The following is a 15510-nucleotide window of genomic DNA, read 5'->3' on the forward strand; positions in this document are numbered from 1 at the left end:
CCTGTACGACAATATCACTTTAGTGATAAATAATGTTTTACTTCTCACTGAACTCTAATGAGAACAAATTGAAAACACGAATATTACCGCAGTCAAACGGTATCACAGCGAATTCAAACTTTAACAAGCAAAACTGCCGACAAATTAGAGAGCCGCATCAGAGGAAACTCTCTCTCTTACTACTACTTTCAACACTAGTCTTGGATTTACTTTGACGTTTTGTAAATTTGTTGAGTAACTTGAGTTTGCAATTTCTTTTATCCAGTTACAACAAGGTAACATACAGCCCTACAGGAGATGAATGTCCTACGCCAGAGATTTCACGTGTTCTATCCTCAAACAACAGTGCGAAGGGGCTTAAGAGGACATCCCCGAAGGTAATGATCGGCTAGGCAAGGCAGCTTTGAGCTCCCGTAGGTAGCATAGGATAGGGTAAACAACCGCATGGACAGGCTCAACACACCGACGGTCACGGCCTGCCCACCCATCGAAAAACTACTTATAATGCGTCCTGCCACCGGAGATGGGCATCAGTCATGACATCTTGTTGGTGAGACACGGAGCTAAAAGACCTCTACTCTCCTTTCAAAGTAGGGTAAAACACCGCATGGCCTTCATCAAGCCAACGACGATCAATGCTTGCCACCCTCCGAAAAAGTACATATAACGCATCTTGACACCGGAGATGGGCATCAGTCAGGACTTCTTGTTGGTGCTCCAAAGTAGAAATTAAGGCCAAATTTTAAGATTTAAACAGAGGGTAGTGAAAAGGGTGTCCACGGCAGTGGAAATCTCACCAAAACGCTTACGAAAATTTTACTTACGATTAAATAACTTAGAAGATTGACGCCATCTCGATGTTCATGGAGTCAATTGTGTCAACAAACTTCCCATTTCCTGTGATAAATCCACACACCACTTTTACCCACAGACGCTGGGGCACTTTCATTACAACAATCGGAACACGGTCCCTTACCAGGACGTTTTTAAGTAAACAACTGTTTTGGTAGAAGAAGACGATGAAGCGTGCACTTAGATAATTTGTTAAATAAATAGTAAAACATCAATATTTTACATATTTATGATGATTAATTTGAAAATATTCGTTATTGAAAAAGTAACTCGATTCTGACTCAAATTTAAGTAATTATTTTTCGGAATTAGAACGTTCTTTTAAGTCCTGTATTATGACGTCACGACATCTTGACTTTCGTACCTATTGTAAATAATTGCTATACTCAACTTTCTTGCAGAACAGTTTACCAGTTATTCATGCAGATTGTTATCAGCTATTCATGTCATTGTTATAATTGTAATGCGCATAAATATCTTTATTATTTATTTTTTGGACATATGAAGATGTTTTACTGCCGGATTACCGCCGTAGTGTGACGCAATCGTTTTCGGTCCCTGGGCCTCTGTTTTCGCACCGAAAGAAATTATGGGGCCGAATTTACAATGACCAGAAAGTTGTTAAAAGAGGAAAGTCAGTATCAAGGGGCATATGTTTTGATTGAGAAAAATACAAATTTATTCAATAGCTAGCTTGTAAAAAATACTTGATTACAAAAAACTTGATTGACAACTAAGCAGCATACCTACTATAGGTTTCAGAGACAGTGCAAGCACGTTTTTGGGCAATACCTATTTCTGTAACGAACACTCATATCAGAACGAGATTTTGCTATAGTGCATTACACCCGGTGCCGTAATTCATTAGGGTATTGCGAATCACTAATCGTAAAGAATAATGACACTTGTCCTTGTACCAAGAGACAAAAACTCCATTATGCAGAAATGGATACGAACACGCGTAAAAAGCTCCACCTACCCTCCCCCCTCTCCACCGCCACCCCTTTCCTTCTTCCTTCCTTCGCCTTCCTTTCTCTCTCTCTCTCTCTCTGTTGCCATTCGGTATGTGTTCACCCTCCAAACTGGGTATAAGACTTACACAAAAACGTGGAAATTGGTGAAATTAGGCTATGTATTGGAAGTATATATACATAAATATTAAAGCAATTTTATCATTATTGCATTACTATGACAACTAGAATTCATGGAAACAGTTAATAATGCATCGGCGTATGTGTGAAGCTCCACTAATGTGGCAACGATGATTTTACCATTCTTACCATGCAAACATCAAAGGTTACATTTATTTCTGGCATACAGTTATTAAAAAAAATCAAAATACTAATATAGACTTAAATCAATGAAAAGTGCTAGCAAAAAAAAATAAATAAATAAAACATTATAATCCACTTATCCGTTGTCTGTTCCGCTATGGTTTTCGGCAGCCAGATGTACAACAAGGTTAGAAACATTGGATTGTATCTACTTTAGAAATATCTGTAATTTTTCGGGGTAATTTGGTTGCAAAAAAGGGGTAATAGACATGAATTAAATTAACATTTTTAAATAACAAAGTAAAGTTGAACTAAATAATGAGTAAAGTAAACAGTTAAGGGAATAAAACTTTGCAGCAACGTGGTTCAATGTGCAATGTGGAGTGAATTAAGACCAAAATGTGTATAATAACAATCAAATCAAATAAGCACTGTGGAGTTTCAGTTGTGATGGCAGTAAGGATAAAACCACCGATTACAAGGTAAAAATTAATTTAGTTGAAACCATGACCCCGGGAATAAAAAGTTTCACACTTTCGCTAATATAGGCAACAAAATGTTGTTTTATTGTGCTGATTACAACTGCAATCTTGAGTAAGATCAATAAACGTCACATATATATGCTAACATTGTTCAAATGAGAGCTGGGAAAGATGGTGTCCATCTGTGACTAGACCCGTCCAGCCACACGATAGCCGCCATATTGGATTTCAAAACTGCCTTGAAAACATATTTTGTTCATGAAACTTACCTGACAGATATATATATAGCTGTATTTTCTGAAGTCCGACAGAATTTCAAAACTCGCGGCACACGCAGTGGGCGGCCAGGTGGTAGTACCCATTCCCGCCGCTGGGAGGCGGATATCAGGAACCATTCCCATTTTCTATTCATATTTTTTCTGTCGCCAGTGCTGTAAACAACTGTTTGCAGTACCTCCACCTAGGATTTTTGGATTTACTCGTCTTTAAGTATCTGGATTGTCTTTTGGTTATTGATTCTGGATTGTTGGATTGGCATGCGCAATAGTGGACTGTTTTTTTATTTTGGATTGGCTTCTCTGTAAACGTGATGTCTGGATCAAGTGCAGTGAGTTTCAGAGTGTGTGTGAAGAGTGATTGTAAGGTGAGGCTACCTAAATCATCGGCAGATCCCCACACAGTATGTATAGGGTGTAGGGGGCATGTTTGTTTGTTGGATGATCGATGCAATGAATGTGAAGGATTGACCGATGATGGTGGAAGGTGTAATGATTCCTATCGGCGTAAATTGGAACGCATAGGATCAGGAGGTCTTCCTCCAGGACCGGTTCAACTAAAGGTAAGGGAACTAACATTTCACCTGCTTTAACACCTGTAGAATTTGTCTCTCCTAAACCTGTGATGTTGCCTTCGGGCCCTGATTCTGTGTCTGGAGAAGGTAATGCCCTTTCTCTGATTTTGGAGTCGTTATGTACTCTTGAATCAAAAGTGTTGGCCTTAGAAACTGGCTCAGTGAAAGTGTGTGATCGTGCCCCTAGTGTTGTGGAGGGGGCGTCAGATCGGCCCCATAATGCCTCTAGGCCTAGACCGCTATCGGACTCCCAGGACTCAGGGAGTGGATATGTCGAAAGCCGCAAGAGGGTTACGGGGGCTCCCCGCCGATCTGGCGTCCCTTCGGCAGGCCATGTTGCAAGTTCCCAGGCTGCCAAGGAGCGCGCACGGGCGCGTATCCTTAAGGACTGTTTTTCGTCCTCCGAGGCGTCCTCCCCGCGCAAGGGGTGGAGCACTCGGAGAGACTCGCGTCCTCTGAAAAGGACTTTTCGTAGTGAGGGCGCTTCACGTCCTATCTCTCCAGTTTCGTTGCGCTCTTCTCCGGATGCGTATGACGCCTTTCCGCCTCAGAAGAGAGGTAGGATGTCATCCGGTGATGACGCTGAGATGCGCTACAGTCGCTCTTTGGAGAAGCAGGTAGCTGTACCTGTGAGAAGGAAGGAGGTGTCCCCTCGCCCCTCGTCTTCTCGCAGGCTCAGTCCTGCTCCTTCTGTTGGCTTCTTCGCCTACGAAGAAACATCCTTTTGTCCTTTCAGGGACCAGTTTTATCTTCTTTTTGATGGGCTCAGAGGACGCCCAGCAGCAGCAGTCGAGCCTAAGCGGAGGAAGGACGTCAGGCTGCCTGTCAAGAGGACGAAGCAGTCTCCTTCTCCCTCTCCACGTTCGTCTTTCTCCGAATGCGTCTCCTTCGGTTCATTGCCGATCTCATTCTCCTGGTAAGAAAGCTGGTCGTCAGGACGCTTTCGTTCCCTCTCGATGTCATGGGCAGGCTGCTCGACGAGACGCTCAGAACGCTTTTGAGAACGCTCAGCAGGACACTTTCCAGGACGCTTCGGAGGACGCCGAGCAGGAAGAGGACGTGCAGCAGGACGCTCGTATGGACGCTCGGAGTGACGTGTCTCCTTATAAGGAGTTCGTTAGCGGTCAGAAAGACACGTTAACTTCGAAATCTGTTCGTTCGTGTAAGAAGCGTAAGGACGCTTTGGATGGAAGTAAAGCAGTCTCGGTCGTCTCTAAGGACGCTCAGCGCCGTCAAGACGCTCTGCCTCCTTCGAGCAGGAAGGATCGTCGTAAGGACGTTAGCTTGGATGAGGCTTCTGCTTCTAAGCAGCGGGGGTCTTTGATCAAGGCCAGACCCGCTGGACGTACGCCCTCTCCGGATGGGCGGTCTCCTATTCCTCTTAGGGAAGAAGGAGAGTTGAGTAGTTCGGCGGACTCGATTGAAGAGGAACCTTCTTCTGTTTCGTCCGTCTCGGACTACAAGGTTCTTGTGCGGCTGTTACGTTCGTCTTTCGGGGACAAGTTTCAGCCTGCTGCTCCCAGGACTCCTCCCTCGCAGTTTTCGTCTTCCAAGTTGTGTAAGACCCCGGAGTTTGTGGAAATGAAGACTTCGCTGTCCACCAAGAGGGCCTTCAAGAAACTCCAGGACTGGATGGATCGAAGGAAGGATCAGGGCAAGTCAACTTTCGCCCTTCCTCCCTCTAGACTCAGTGGTAAAGGGGGCGTTTGGTACGAGACCAAGGGAGATGTGGGTGTGAAGATCCCTTCGTCAGCTCCAGGGGACTTCTCTAGTTTAGTAGATTCCCAGAGGAGTTCCCTTTTATCCACAGCCAAGGTGTCTTGGATGCCTACGGAAATGGACCATCACTTAAAAGGACTGCTACGGACTGGTGCTTGGGAGTTCTAGATCTGCAATCTAGAAGCCCGGACTCGCTCAGTTTGGGGGAGCTGTCCAGTGTGCTATCGTGCATGGACAAGGCCGTCAGGGATGGTTCGGAAGAGCTAGTTTCTCATTTCGGAACGGCATTCCTTAAGAAGAGAGCTCTTCTGTGTAACTTCACCGCTAGATCGGTTACACCCGCTCAGAAAGCGGAACTGCTCTTTTCTCCTCTGTCGAACCATCTCTTCCCCCAGACTTTGGTCAAGGACCTGGCTAGTAGCTTGCAGGAAAAAGCTACGCAGGACCTCTTAGCTCAGTCCTCGAGACGTCCAGCAGTTCCTTCCACGTCCTCATTTGTACGACCTCCTAAGAAGGTTAAACCCTTTCGTAGCTCCTCCCTCGAGAGTAGCTCCTCGAGGGAGAGGGCTTTCAAGAGGAAGAGCTTCCTTCAAGCCCAAGACATCGAAATGAAGATTATGTCCTTCAGACACCAGTCGGAGCCAGACTGAAGTTTTTTGCGGGAGCATGGAGAGAGAGAGATACGGACCCTTGGTCCCTCAAGATCGTGGAGCAGGGTTACAAGATCCCCTTTTTGGATCCTCCTCCTCTATCCACGCCTCCCAGAGACCTTTCTCCGTCATATCAGGGAGAGAAAAAACGGATTCTGTTCGATCTATTAGATCAAATGATCGAAAAAAGAGCGGTGGAGCAGGTCGTGGACCTGGGGTCACCAGGATTTTACAACAGGATTTTCCTGGTACCGAAGCAGTCGTCGGGTTGGCGTCCAGTCCTAGACGTAAGCAGGCTCAATCTTTTTGTAGAAAAGATCAAATTCAAAATGGAGATGCCTCAGTCTGTTCTAGGAGCCTTGAGACCGGGCGACTGGATGGTGTCCTTAGACCTGCAGGACGCGTACTTTCACGTTCCAATCCACCCTCTTTCAAGAAAATATCTAAGATTCGTTTTAGGCAACAAAGTCTGGCAGTTCAAAGCCCTTTGTTTCGGCTTGAGCACGGCTCCGATGGTTTTTACCGTCATCATGAAGAATGTGGCGAGGTGGTTACACTCTTCAGGGATAAGAGTTTCCCTATACCTCGATGATTGGCTTGTCAGAGCGTCATCGAAGGAGAAATGTCTGAAGGACCTTCAGTTAACATTAGCCTTAGCGAAGTCCCTGGGACTTCTTGTCAACCTCGAAAAGTCACATAATGCACCCCGACCACCGTCCATCGTGTATCTGGGGATTCAGATGGATTCAGTGGCTTTTCGGGCGTTTCCATCCCAGGAACGTCAGCGGCTAGGCTTAGAGAAAGTCTCAGCCTTCTTGGGGAAAGAGACTTGCTCGGCAAGGGAATGGATGAGTCTGCTGGGCACCATTTCCTCGCTGGAAAGGTTTGTTTCCTTGGGAAGACTGCACCTCAGGCCTCTCCAGTTTTTCCTTGCAGACGAATGGAAGGCCAAGAACGATCTGAATGCAATCTTGAAGATCTCAGAGTCGGTGAAAAGTCATCTAAGATGATGGCTCGATCTCAGAAGTTGCAAGAAAAAGGGCTTAATCCCTAAATCTTCTGAGCCCCCAAGACCTAGGTGTTGTTTTCAGACGCTCCATTTCGGGCTGGGGAGCAACACTAGGAGGAGGGGAAGAAGTGGTCAGGCTCCTGGAGAGGGGACAGGCAGTCTGGCACATCAATGTGAAGGAACTGGCAGCAATCTTCCTGTCGCTGCAGTTCTTCGAAGAAAAATTGATAAACAAAGTTATCCAAGTCAATTCGAACAACACCACAGCCCTCGCATATTTGAAGAATCAGGGAGGAACACACTCCCGGACTCTGTTTCACCTGGCAAAGGAGATTCTGCTGTGGGCAAGGGTGAGAAAGATCACGATCCTGACGAGATTCATCGCAGGAGTGCAGAACGTCAGGGCGGACCTTCTCAGTCGACAGGACCAAATCCTGCCGACAGAATGGATCTTGCATCAAGACGTGTGTCAGGAGCTTTGGAAGTTGTGGGGACGTCCTCTGGTCGACCTATTTGCGACGTCGAGGACGAAGAGGCTTCCTCTGTATTGCTCCCCGGTCCTGGATCCAGGAGCAATCGCTGTGGATGCATTGCTCTGGAGTTGGACGGGCCTAGAACTTTATGCCTTCCCACCATTCAAGATCATGGGGAAGTCATGAGGAAGTTTGCGGCTTCAAAAGAAGGGACAGGTTGACCCTGATCGCCCCGATGTGGCCGCGAGAGAATGGGTTTGCACGAGGTCATGTCATTCCTTGTAGACTTCCCAAGGACGTTGCCCTGGAGGAAAGATCTACTCAAACAGCCTCACTTCGAAAGGTATCACCAAAACCTCTCCGCTCTGGGTCTGACTGCGTTCAGACTATCGAAAAGTTGGCCAGAAGCGAGAGGTTTTTTTTCGGAAAACAGACTGCGAAAGCATCGCAAATGCAAGGAGAGCCTCTACAAGAGCTTGTCTATCAATCGAAGTGGGCTTCCTTCAGGGCATGGTGTAGAAAGGATGGGAGTTCCTCTTCCACGACCTCTGTGAGCCAGATAGCCGATTTTCTACTTTTCTTAAGAAACGTGCAGAAATTGGCAGTCCCGACCATCAAGGGATACAAGAGCATGTTGTCAGCAGTTTCTTCGGCATAGAGGCCTGGACCTCTCTGACAACAGGGATCTTCACGACCTCTTGAAATCGTTCGAGACCACGAAGATTCCTCAGGCGAGGCCGCCTTCATGGAACCTTGACGTGGTTCTTAGACTATATTGATGTCAAGTCCGTTTGAACCTCCTCTTCATTCAGCGTCTCTTCGGAACTTGACAAAGAAGGCTCTTTTCCTAACTTCTCTTGGCAACGACGAAGAGAGTTTAGCGAAATCCAAGCTTTTAGTAGTCAAGTGGGCTTCAAAGGAGACAACGCTGTCTGCTCTTTAAGTCCAACTTTCTTGGCTAAAACAAAAACCCGTCTAACCCTTGGCCAAAGAGCTTCGAAATTAAAGGGTATGTCGAGTCTAGTGGGCCAAGAACCAGAGAGAGTCCTGTGCCCTGTCAGGGCTCTCAAGTTCTATGTTCATAGAACGAAGGAGGTACGAGGTCCCTCAGGTAATCTCTGGTGCTCTGTGAAGAGACCGGAATTACCTTTGTCAAAGAATGCTGTGGCTTTCTTTCTGAGGGACGTCATTAAAGAGGCTCATTCATCTTGCCAGAAGACTGATTTGAGCCTCTTGCGAGTGAAAGCTCATGAGGTCAGAGCTGTCGCTACCTCTCTTGCCTTCCAAAAGAATATGTCAATCAAGGACATCCTTGATGGCACCTTTTGGAGGAGCAATTCTGTATTTGCCTCACATTACTTAAGAGATGTGAGAACGATTTACGAGGACTGTAGTTCTCTTGGACCATACATTTCTGCAGACACAGTCTTGGGGGCTGGAGGTAGCTCTTTCCCTAGCCCTTAGTTAGGAGTTAGGTTAGTTTTTAATATGTTTTGTGTTTTTGGTTGTTGGTGAGATCTTGTGTGAAGATCTCCCATCCATTAGATTATCTTTCAGGAGGTTTTGGTCTAGTTGGTCAGGTGGTGGTCAGTTGCTTCATAGCCCTTGTATGTATGGTTCGATGGTCTTGTCACGTTGAGGTCACGTCCCCGTTGACAGAGCATCCAGAGCGCACCAGCACTACAGGTCTCCGCCTGGCTGGCAACTCTGATTGAGCAGAAGCAGGCTTAAGTGACAGTAATCACTGAGTCTACTTTGCTAACAGGTGAGGAACCAAGATGTACATCATCTACTTAATTTAGTTTCCTACAAATCCTATTCTGTCTCTCCCCACCATCCGAAGGTGGGATTCAGCTATATATATATCTGTCAGGTAAGTTTCATGAACAAAATGTTATTGTTATAATACAATTAAGTTTGTTCATACTTACCTGGCAGATATATATAATTAAGGTGCCCACCCTCCTCCCCTCAGGAGACAGTGGCATTGATAAAATATGAAGAGAAAATGGGAATGGTTCCTGATATCCGCCTCCCAGCGGCGGGAATGGGTACTACCACCTGGCCGCCACTGCTGTGCCGCGAGTTTTTTTGAAATTCTGTCGGACTTCAGAAAATACAGCTATATATATATCTGCCAGGTAAGTATGAACAAACTTAATTGTATTATAACAATAACATTTTCTTAAGCTGTATACCTTGACAAATAATTAATGTACGTAATAGCATATTTATGTTTGTATTACTTAAGGTATTTGCTTCTGCGTGTTTAGAAATCACATTGTTCCAGTTATTCTTTACTGTATATAGTGATATTCCTAAAATAATGAATATACTTGTGTGAAATGTTCTTGGATACCTTTTTTTTATACACTACAAAAAATTAATATCCAATGTTCTGATAGGCATGGTGAGTTTGAAAAACCCATCAGTCCTGTATCAAGTCCTGTCAATATCCCAATATTGCAAGCACCACTGACAGAGGAGGAAATGAAGCGTTTATCAAGAGGTGGTCCAGAGCATAGAAGTGTGGAGGAAAAAGCACAGCCAAAGAAAAAACGTGAATCTTTACAGGAGAAAGTTTCGGTAAGTTCTCAAGTTATTAAATTTATTATATGTATTACTGAAATGCTTTTGGTGTTAGAATTTTCCTTATGTTAAAGATTTTACTATTCATTTTAAATAGCTGCAGTTACAAAATTCTCTCTCAATCTGATGTATATAGTATTTCATTGCTAATGCAAGATTGTGTAATGTAATTTTTATTCATTTATTTCAGCCTAATTTGAATCGTCCAATGTCAGAGCCAGTCACAGCAGAAAATCAGTATGAAAGACTTGCACAAGTGGTTACACCGTTGTACCAGGTAATCATGTTTTCCACTAGTAATTGCAGTTGGTTATAGAACCAAACTAGCAGCAATGTGATAGAGTCAGTAAAGTTAATAAAGTAGGTTAGATGTGCCGTAGTTATCTCCTAGAACATGATGAATTATGCTATATTATACACCAGCATTCACTTAGTATACATTAATCTTTAGAAGATTCATCTGAAAGTCTTAGCTTTTGCTATTGATAATTATCTTAAGGGATGTAGGTATTTTTCTCTTTGTTATGGGTGGTGATGATTTGTTGTGACATACTCAGTGCAATTAAAAACAGCCCTTCTCATATGGTTCATCACCAAGTTGCTCTGTTGAATCATTTGCACTGATGGGGAATTCTGCCTTTGCCAGGCTTCACTCTTTATGTAACATTAGCTGAGCTGTGTCAATGTAAAGAAATAAATTGGAATAGAATATAAGTACTACTACTATGCAGTAGTTTATTATTATTAATAGGTGTTAGTTTTTCCAGACCAGTACAGTAGTACACAGTATACAGTATATGCTTTTTTGATGTTTTGCAAAAACTTTTAGCAAAACTAGATGGTTTATTTTACAAACCTGTTTTTCTTGTTGAATCTGAAGGGTGAAAGCATCACTTCTTGAGAGTGTATTAAATCTTACAGAAAAATGAAAATAAACCAGAAAATACCAGTATCATATTCATATTTAGGTTGTTATAGTAGGTACATTAACAATTTTTTTGCTCCATAAGCCAACACAGTAAAAGAAAGAAAAATTTTGACTCACTAATTTTTTCAGTCTGTTTACTTTAGGATGTAAGTTTACCAGTTAAAAACAAAAAAAAAATGTTTCTGTATTACTTCAGTATGTATTCATGACTTTCTGTTCTTCAGTATTCATGATTTTCTACCCTAGGTGCCGTATGGTCAGCAGTTGAAGATGAAACAGAGTAAAGTCCATGAGATCCATGAGATAAAACTGACATTGGTGAGCAGTTGAAAAGTATTAATGCCCCAATTACTAGACTGAAGAAAGGTCTTCCTTGTCCAGTGGAACCTATAAGACCATCCGTAAGCTTCTTTTCAGTTTTTCTCAGTTTGTTTCCCGTGTTTTTAGTAGCAATGATTGTATAATTTGCTGGTAAATTTCTATGTTCAGTTCACTGTGAAAATGCATTTACACATATATCTTACATCTGAAAAGTAAATCCTGGAAGTGTTGTTCCATAAATTTGAAATTGTCCTTCCAGAGGACTGTCATCTACTCTAATTTATCAGCAGGTGGTAGGTTCATATTATCTATTATTTTGAAATGTGTGGACATGTGTTAGAGGTCATAGTCATATCTGGTTTAAAAATACTTCTTCACAACTCAAGATTCCAAAATTAACTATTTGGCAGGTTTTCAGAAACTATAAGGACTAGCATGATACAAATCAAACATTAGAGGTATGATCATGGATTAAAGTAAAAATTCATGTAAATGTTATGTCATACAAATGACTGAGCATTTATTATGTCTATATAATTCCCTATAGTACAGTATTTTACATGTTGGTAGCTTTAGTGCTTTCTTGAAAGCAGCATTCCAATTTTGTCTTGTTAGTGGAAGTTACAGTGATTTTCAAAACAATTTGTTTATTGTGTGACCAGATCCTACAAAATCTTTGAAAGCAAGGAATGCAACATGCCTTGGTGTTGGTTTCTGGTGCCTTTTGTTTACTTTGTAAATACATATTTGCAATTTTTGTATACTGTAAGTGACTTACCCAGTAATTACAGGCGGTCCCCGGGTTACGACGGTTCCGGCTTACGACGTTCCGAGGTTACGACGCTTTTTCTTAAATATTCAATGGAAAAATCCGTCCTGGGTTACGACGCTTGTTCCGAGGTTACGACGCTGACGCTTCCGACGCTCCGAGTTAACGACGCTTTTAAAAAACGCATACTATGATAAAAATCCTTTATAGTTTACGCACAGTATATTAATAAAAATAGTTTCTGGTTAGATTACAACAAAAATTTTGAGATTATGATGATTTTCGACACTTTTTATGTTGTATTTTTCTATGTTTTTTAGTGACGCCTCATATGCGGAACTAGTTTCCGAGCGAATGAATACATACTAGTTTACATATAACAGTCCAAAAGCGCAAATAATGAAAAAATCATTGCTTGTTTCCAGTAATAATAACAAAACGAAGTTTCTGCTTAGATTACAACGCAAATTCCAAGTATCCAAAGAGAGACATTATCCAGTAATTTGATCAGAGAGAGAGAGAGAGAGAGAGAGAGAGAGAGAGAGAGAGAGAGAGAGAGAGAGAGAGAGAGAGGCGTCTTCCGACGCTCCGAGTTAAGGACAGAGAAGTGTTCGTTTCGTTAACGGTTTGAGATTATGATGATTTTCGACACTTTTTTATGTTGTATTTTTCTATGTTTTTTAGTGACGCCTCATATGCGGAACTAGTTTCCGAGCGAATGAATACATACTAGTTTACATATAACAGTCCAAAAGCGCAAATAATGAAAAAATCATTGCTTGTTTCCAGTAATAATAACAAAACGAAGTTTCTGCTTAGATTACAACGCAAATTCCAAGTATCCAAAGAGAGACATTATCCAGTAATTTGATCAGAGAGAGAGAGAGAGAGAGAGAGAGAGAGAGAGAGAGAGAGAGAGAGAGAGAGAGAGAGAGAGAGAGAGGCGTCTTCCAACGCTCCGAGTTAAGGACAGAGAAGTGTTCGTTTCGTTAAACGGTTTGAGATTATGATGATTTTCGACACTTTTTATGTTGTATTTTTCTATGTTTTTTAGTGACGCCTCATATGCGGAACTAGTTTCCGAGCGAATGAATACATACTAGTTTACATATAACAGTCCAAAAGCGCAAATAATGAAAAAATCATTGCTTGTTTCCAGTAATAATAACAAAACGAAGTTTCTGGTTAGATTACAACGCAAATTCCAAGTATCCAAAGAGAGACATTATCCAGTAATTTGATCAGAGAGAGAGAGAGAGAGAGAGAGAGAGAGAGAGAGAGAGAGAGAGAGAGAGAGAGGCGTCTTCCGACGCTCCGAGTTAAGGACAGAGAAGTGTTCGTTTCGTTAAACGGCCTCTGACTCATGCCAGTAAATGTTTTGTTGATACTAATAATATAAGCCTATTTAAAGATACGTTTACTTTAATTAGTCTATGTGATACGTAAATAGTAATCAAACTGTTCTTGTAGCCTCAATATTTGGCAAAATCGAAGTATCCAAAGAGAGACATTATCCAGTACGTAATTTGATCAGAGAGAGAGAGAGAGAGAGAGAGAGAGAGAGAGAGAGAGGAGAGAGAGAGAGAGAGAGACGCTTTGGCAACAATGGTCTCGGGGGTTTTTATAGCTTCCTTCTGCTTGATGATCGTGGATATTGTAGAAGGATTTCGACCATACTCGTTTGCCAAATCGACGATACGAACGCCACGTTCATGCTTTGCTATAATTTCATGTTTTGCTTCCATCGAAATCATTTTCTTCGGTTTTTTCTTATCACCTGCTTTGTTTTTAGCTTTGAGACCCATGGTTAATAATAGACAAAATAACACGAAAAATAGGCGCAAATACAACAAACTAAACAACGACGTGTTAACATGCAGCACAAACAAACAAACAGACTGACGCCATTTATCGGTCGCCCCTATAACAACTAACACTCATCGCAAAATCGTATCTCAAATATTTCGTTGTATATCAAAGCTTGTATTTTCGCAAATTTTCTGTTATATCTCAAAACATTCGTATATTAGGGCAATCGTATGTCAAGTTCCAATGTAATTTGATCAGAGAGAGAGAGAGAGAGAGAGAGAGAGAGGAGAGAGAGGGAGAGAGAGAGAGAGAGACGCTTGGCAACAATGGTCTCGGGGATTGACGTAACGTTTATTTTCTGAACAGATAGGACAGAGAAGTGTTCGTTTCATTAAAACGGCCTCTGACTCATGGCAGGAAATGTTTTGTTGATACTAATATATAAGCCTATTAAAGATACATTTACTTTATTAGTCTATATGATACGTAAATAGTAATCAGCTGTTCTTGTAGCCCTCAAGATTTTGCAAAATCACTCCAGGTTGTACATAAAACTTCAAGAATGTAGTGTCACCAGAGGATTACAATAGTTTTTACCTTCAAGAACCAGCATTCTTTTATGAAAATAACTCCAGGTTGTACATAAAACTACAGGAAACAACATGTAGTGTAACCAAAGGATTACAAGTAAGGTTTTTATAACTTTTTATTAGTTTAAGACATATTTCCAAGCGTCGTTCCGGCTTACGACGATTTTCGGCTTACGACGCGTCTCAAGAACGGAACCCCCGTCGTAACCCGGGGACTGCCTGTACATAGCTACTAGTTTTCCACATATGGCAGCCTAAATTCAAATATGGCAGGAAGCTCCTTGTTCGCTCAGTGTAGTTATACAGTGCCGCCCCCTAACGGCAATGTTAGGAACGACTTAGCTAATCACCTCATACTGTTTTCTGCCGTACTCGACTGAATATTGAGTGCATACAGCATCTTGTTCTTATTTTCTATTTTATATCACTGGATTTCGGGATTTCGGTAGTATTACACAAACTCTGGAACACATTCATAGTGTTTGAGCAGGATGAATCTCGTCTTTTATTTATTTGTTATTATTTTAATTCAATGTGTGCTGGAAACAGACCTTCTTTCAAACATGTCTTATTGAATACAGTGGCAGAATTTACAGAATTGTTCATATACAGAATTCTCTCAGTTCTTCTAATGACTTGCTTCTCTGGCACACTGGTATTTCTAAGCTGCTGTCCGATTTCATCATGCTTTCATTCTCAATGGAATTACAGGTTGGTGTTATCAAAAAAGGCGGGTCAGGGGTGTCTAGTAGGTCAGGAAGAGGCTGTAGTCGTCATGGTTTAATCCATATTTCTAATATTTCTTTCAGGTTTTGGCCACCTGCTTGGCCATCCTCGGGACAGGATCACTGTATGCAATGAGCTATATACTTTGGTGGGATTTTGCTGTTTATTGCAATTATGTGGCTGGAGGAGTCTGATACCCTATTTTTCATTGGGCACTGATTCTGATTGGCTATCCTTTCCATAAGTGGAACCTCATTCTCTTCGGCGATGGTGGAGGTCTTCTCGCAAGGCATGCGGCTAGGTCTTCCTCAGGATGAGAGCCTGTGATTCGATTGCCCCAGGATTTGAGGGACGTCTTAAGAAAGAGAACTAATGCTTCTATCACCCTCAGAATCCCTTTGGTGTAATGGTTGTGGTATGGAGTTGTCTGCTGTTCTCTTGATGGTGGTGAGGAGGAGGGAGGTCTCCT

The 15510-nt window shown here is 42.3% G+C and overlaps 1 protein-coding gene across 1 annotated transcript in view; it reads left to right on the forward strand.

Annotated features, from left to right (window-relative positions):
• Positions 1-151: 151 nt before the first annotated feature.
• LOC135203914 (uncharacterized) overlaps positions 152-15510 on the forward strand; it is a 26473-nt gene continuing 11114 nt past the window's right edge. Inside the window, exons 1-5 of the mRNA XM_064233847.1 lie at positions 152-377; positions 9715-9895; positions 10089-10175; positions 11073-11144; positions 11316-11359. Of these exons, the coding sequence (XP_064089917.1) occupies positions 298-377; positions 9715-9895; positions 10089-10175; positions 11073-11144; positions 11316-11359 (464 nt within the window). The 5' untranslated portion in view covers positions 152-297. The remainder of the gene's footprint in view (positions 378-9714; positions 9896-10088; positions 10176-11072; positions 11145-11315; positions 11360-15510) is intronic.

This window comes from Macrobrachium nipponense, chromosome 44 (genome assembly GCF_015104395.2).
Source record: "Macrobrachium nipponense isolate FS-2020 chromosome 44, ASM1510439v2, whole genome shotgun sequence".
In the NCBI taxonomy this organism is placed as follows: Eukaryota; Metazoa; Arthropoda; class Malacostraca; order Decapoda; family Palaemonidae; genus Macrobrachium; species Macrobrachium nipponense.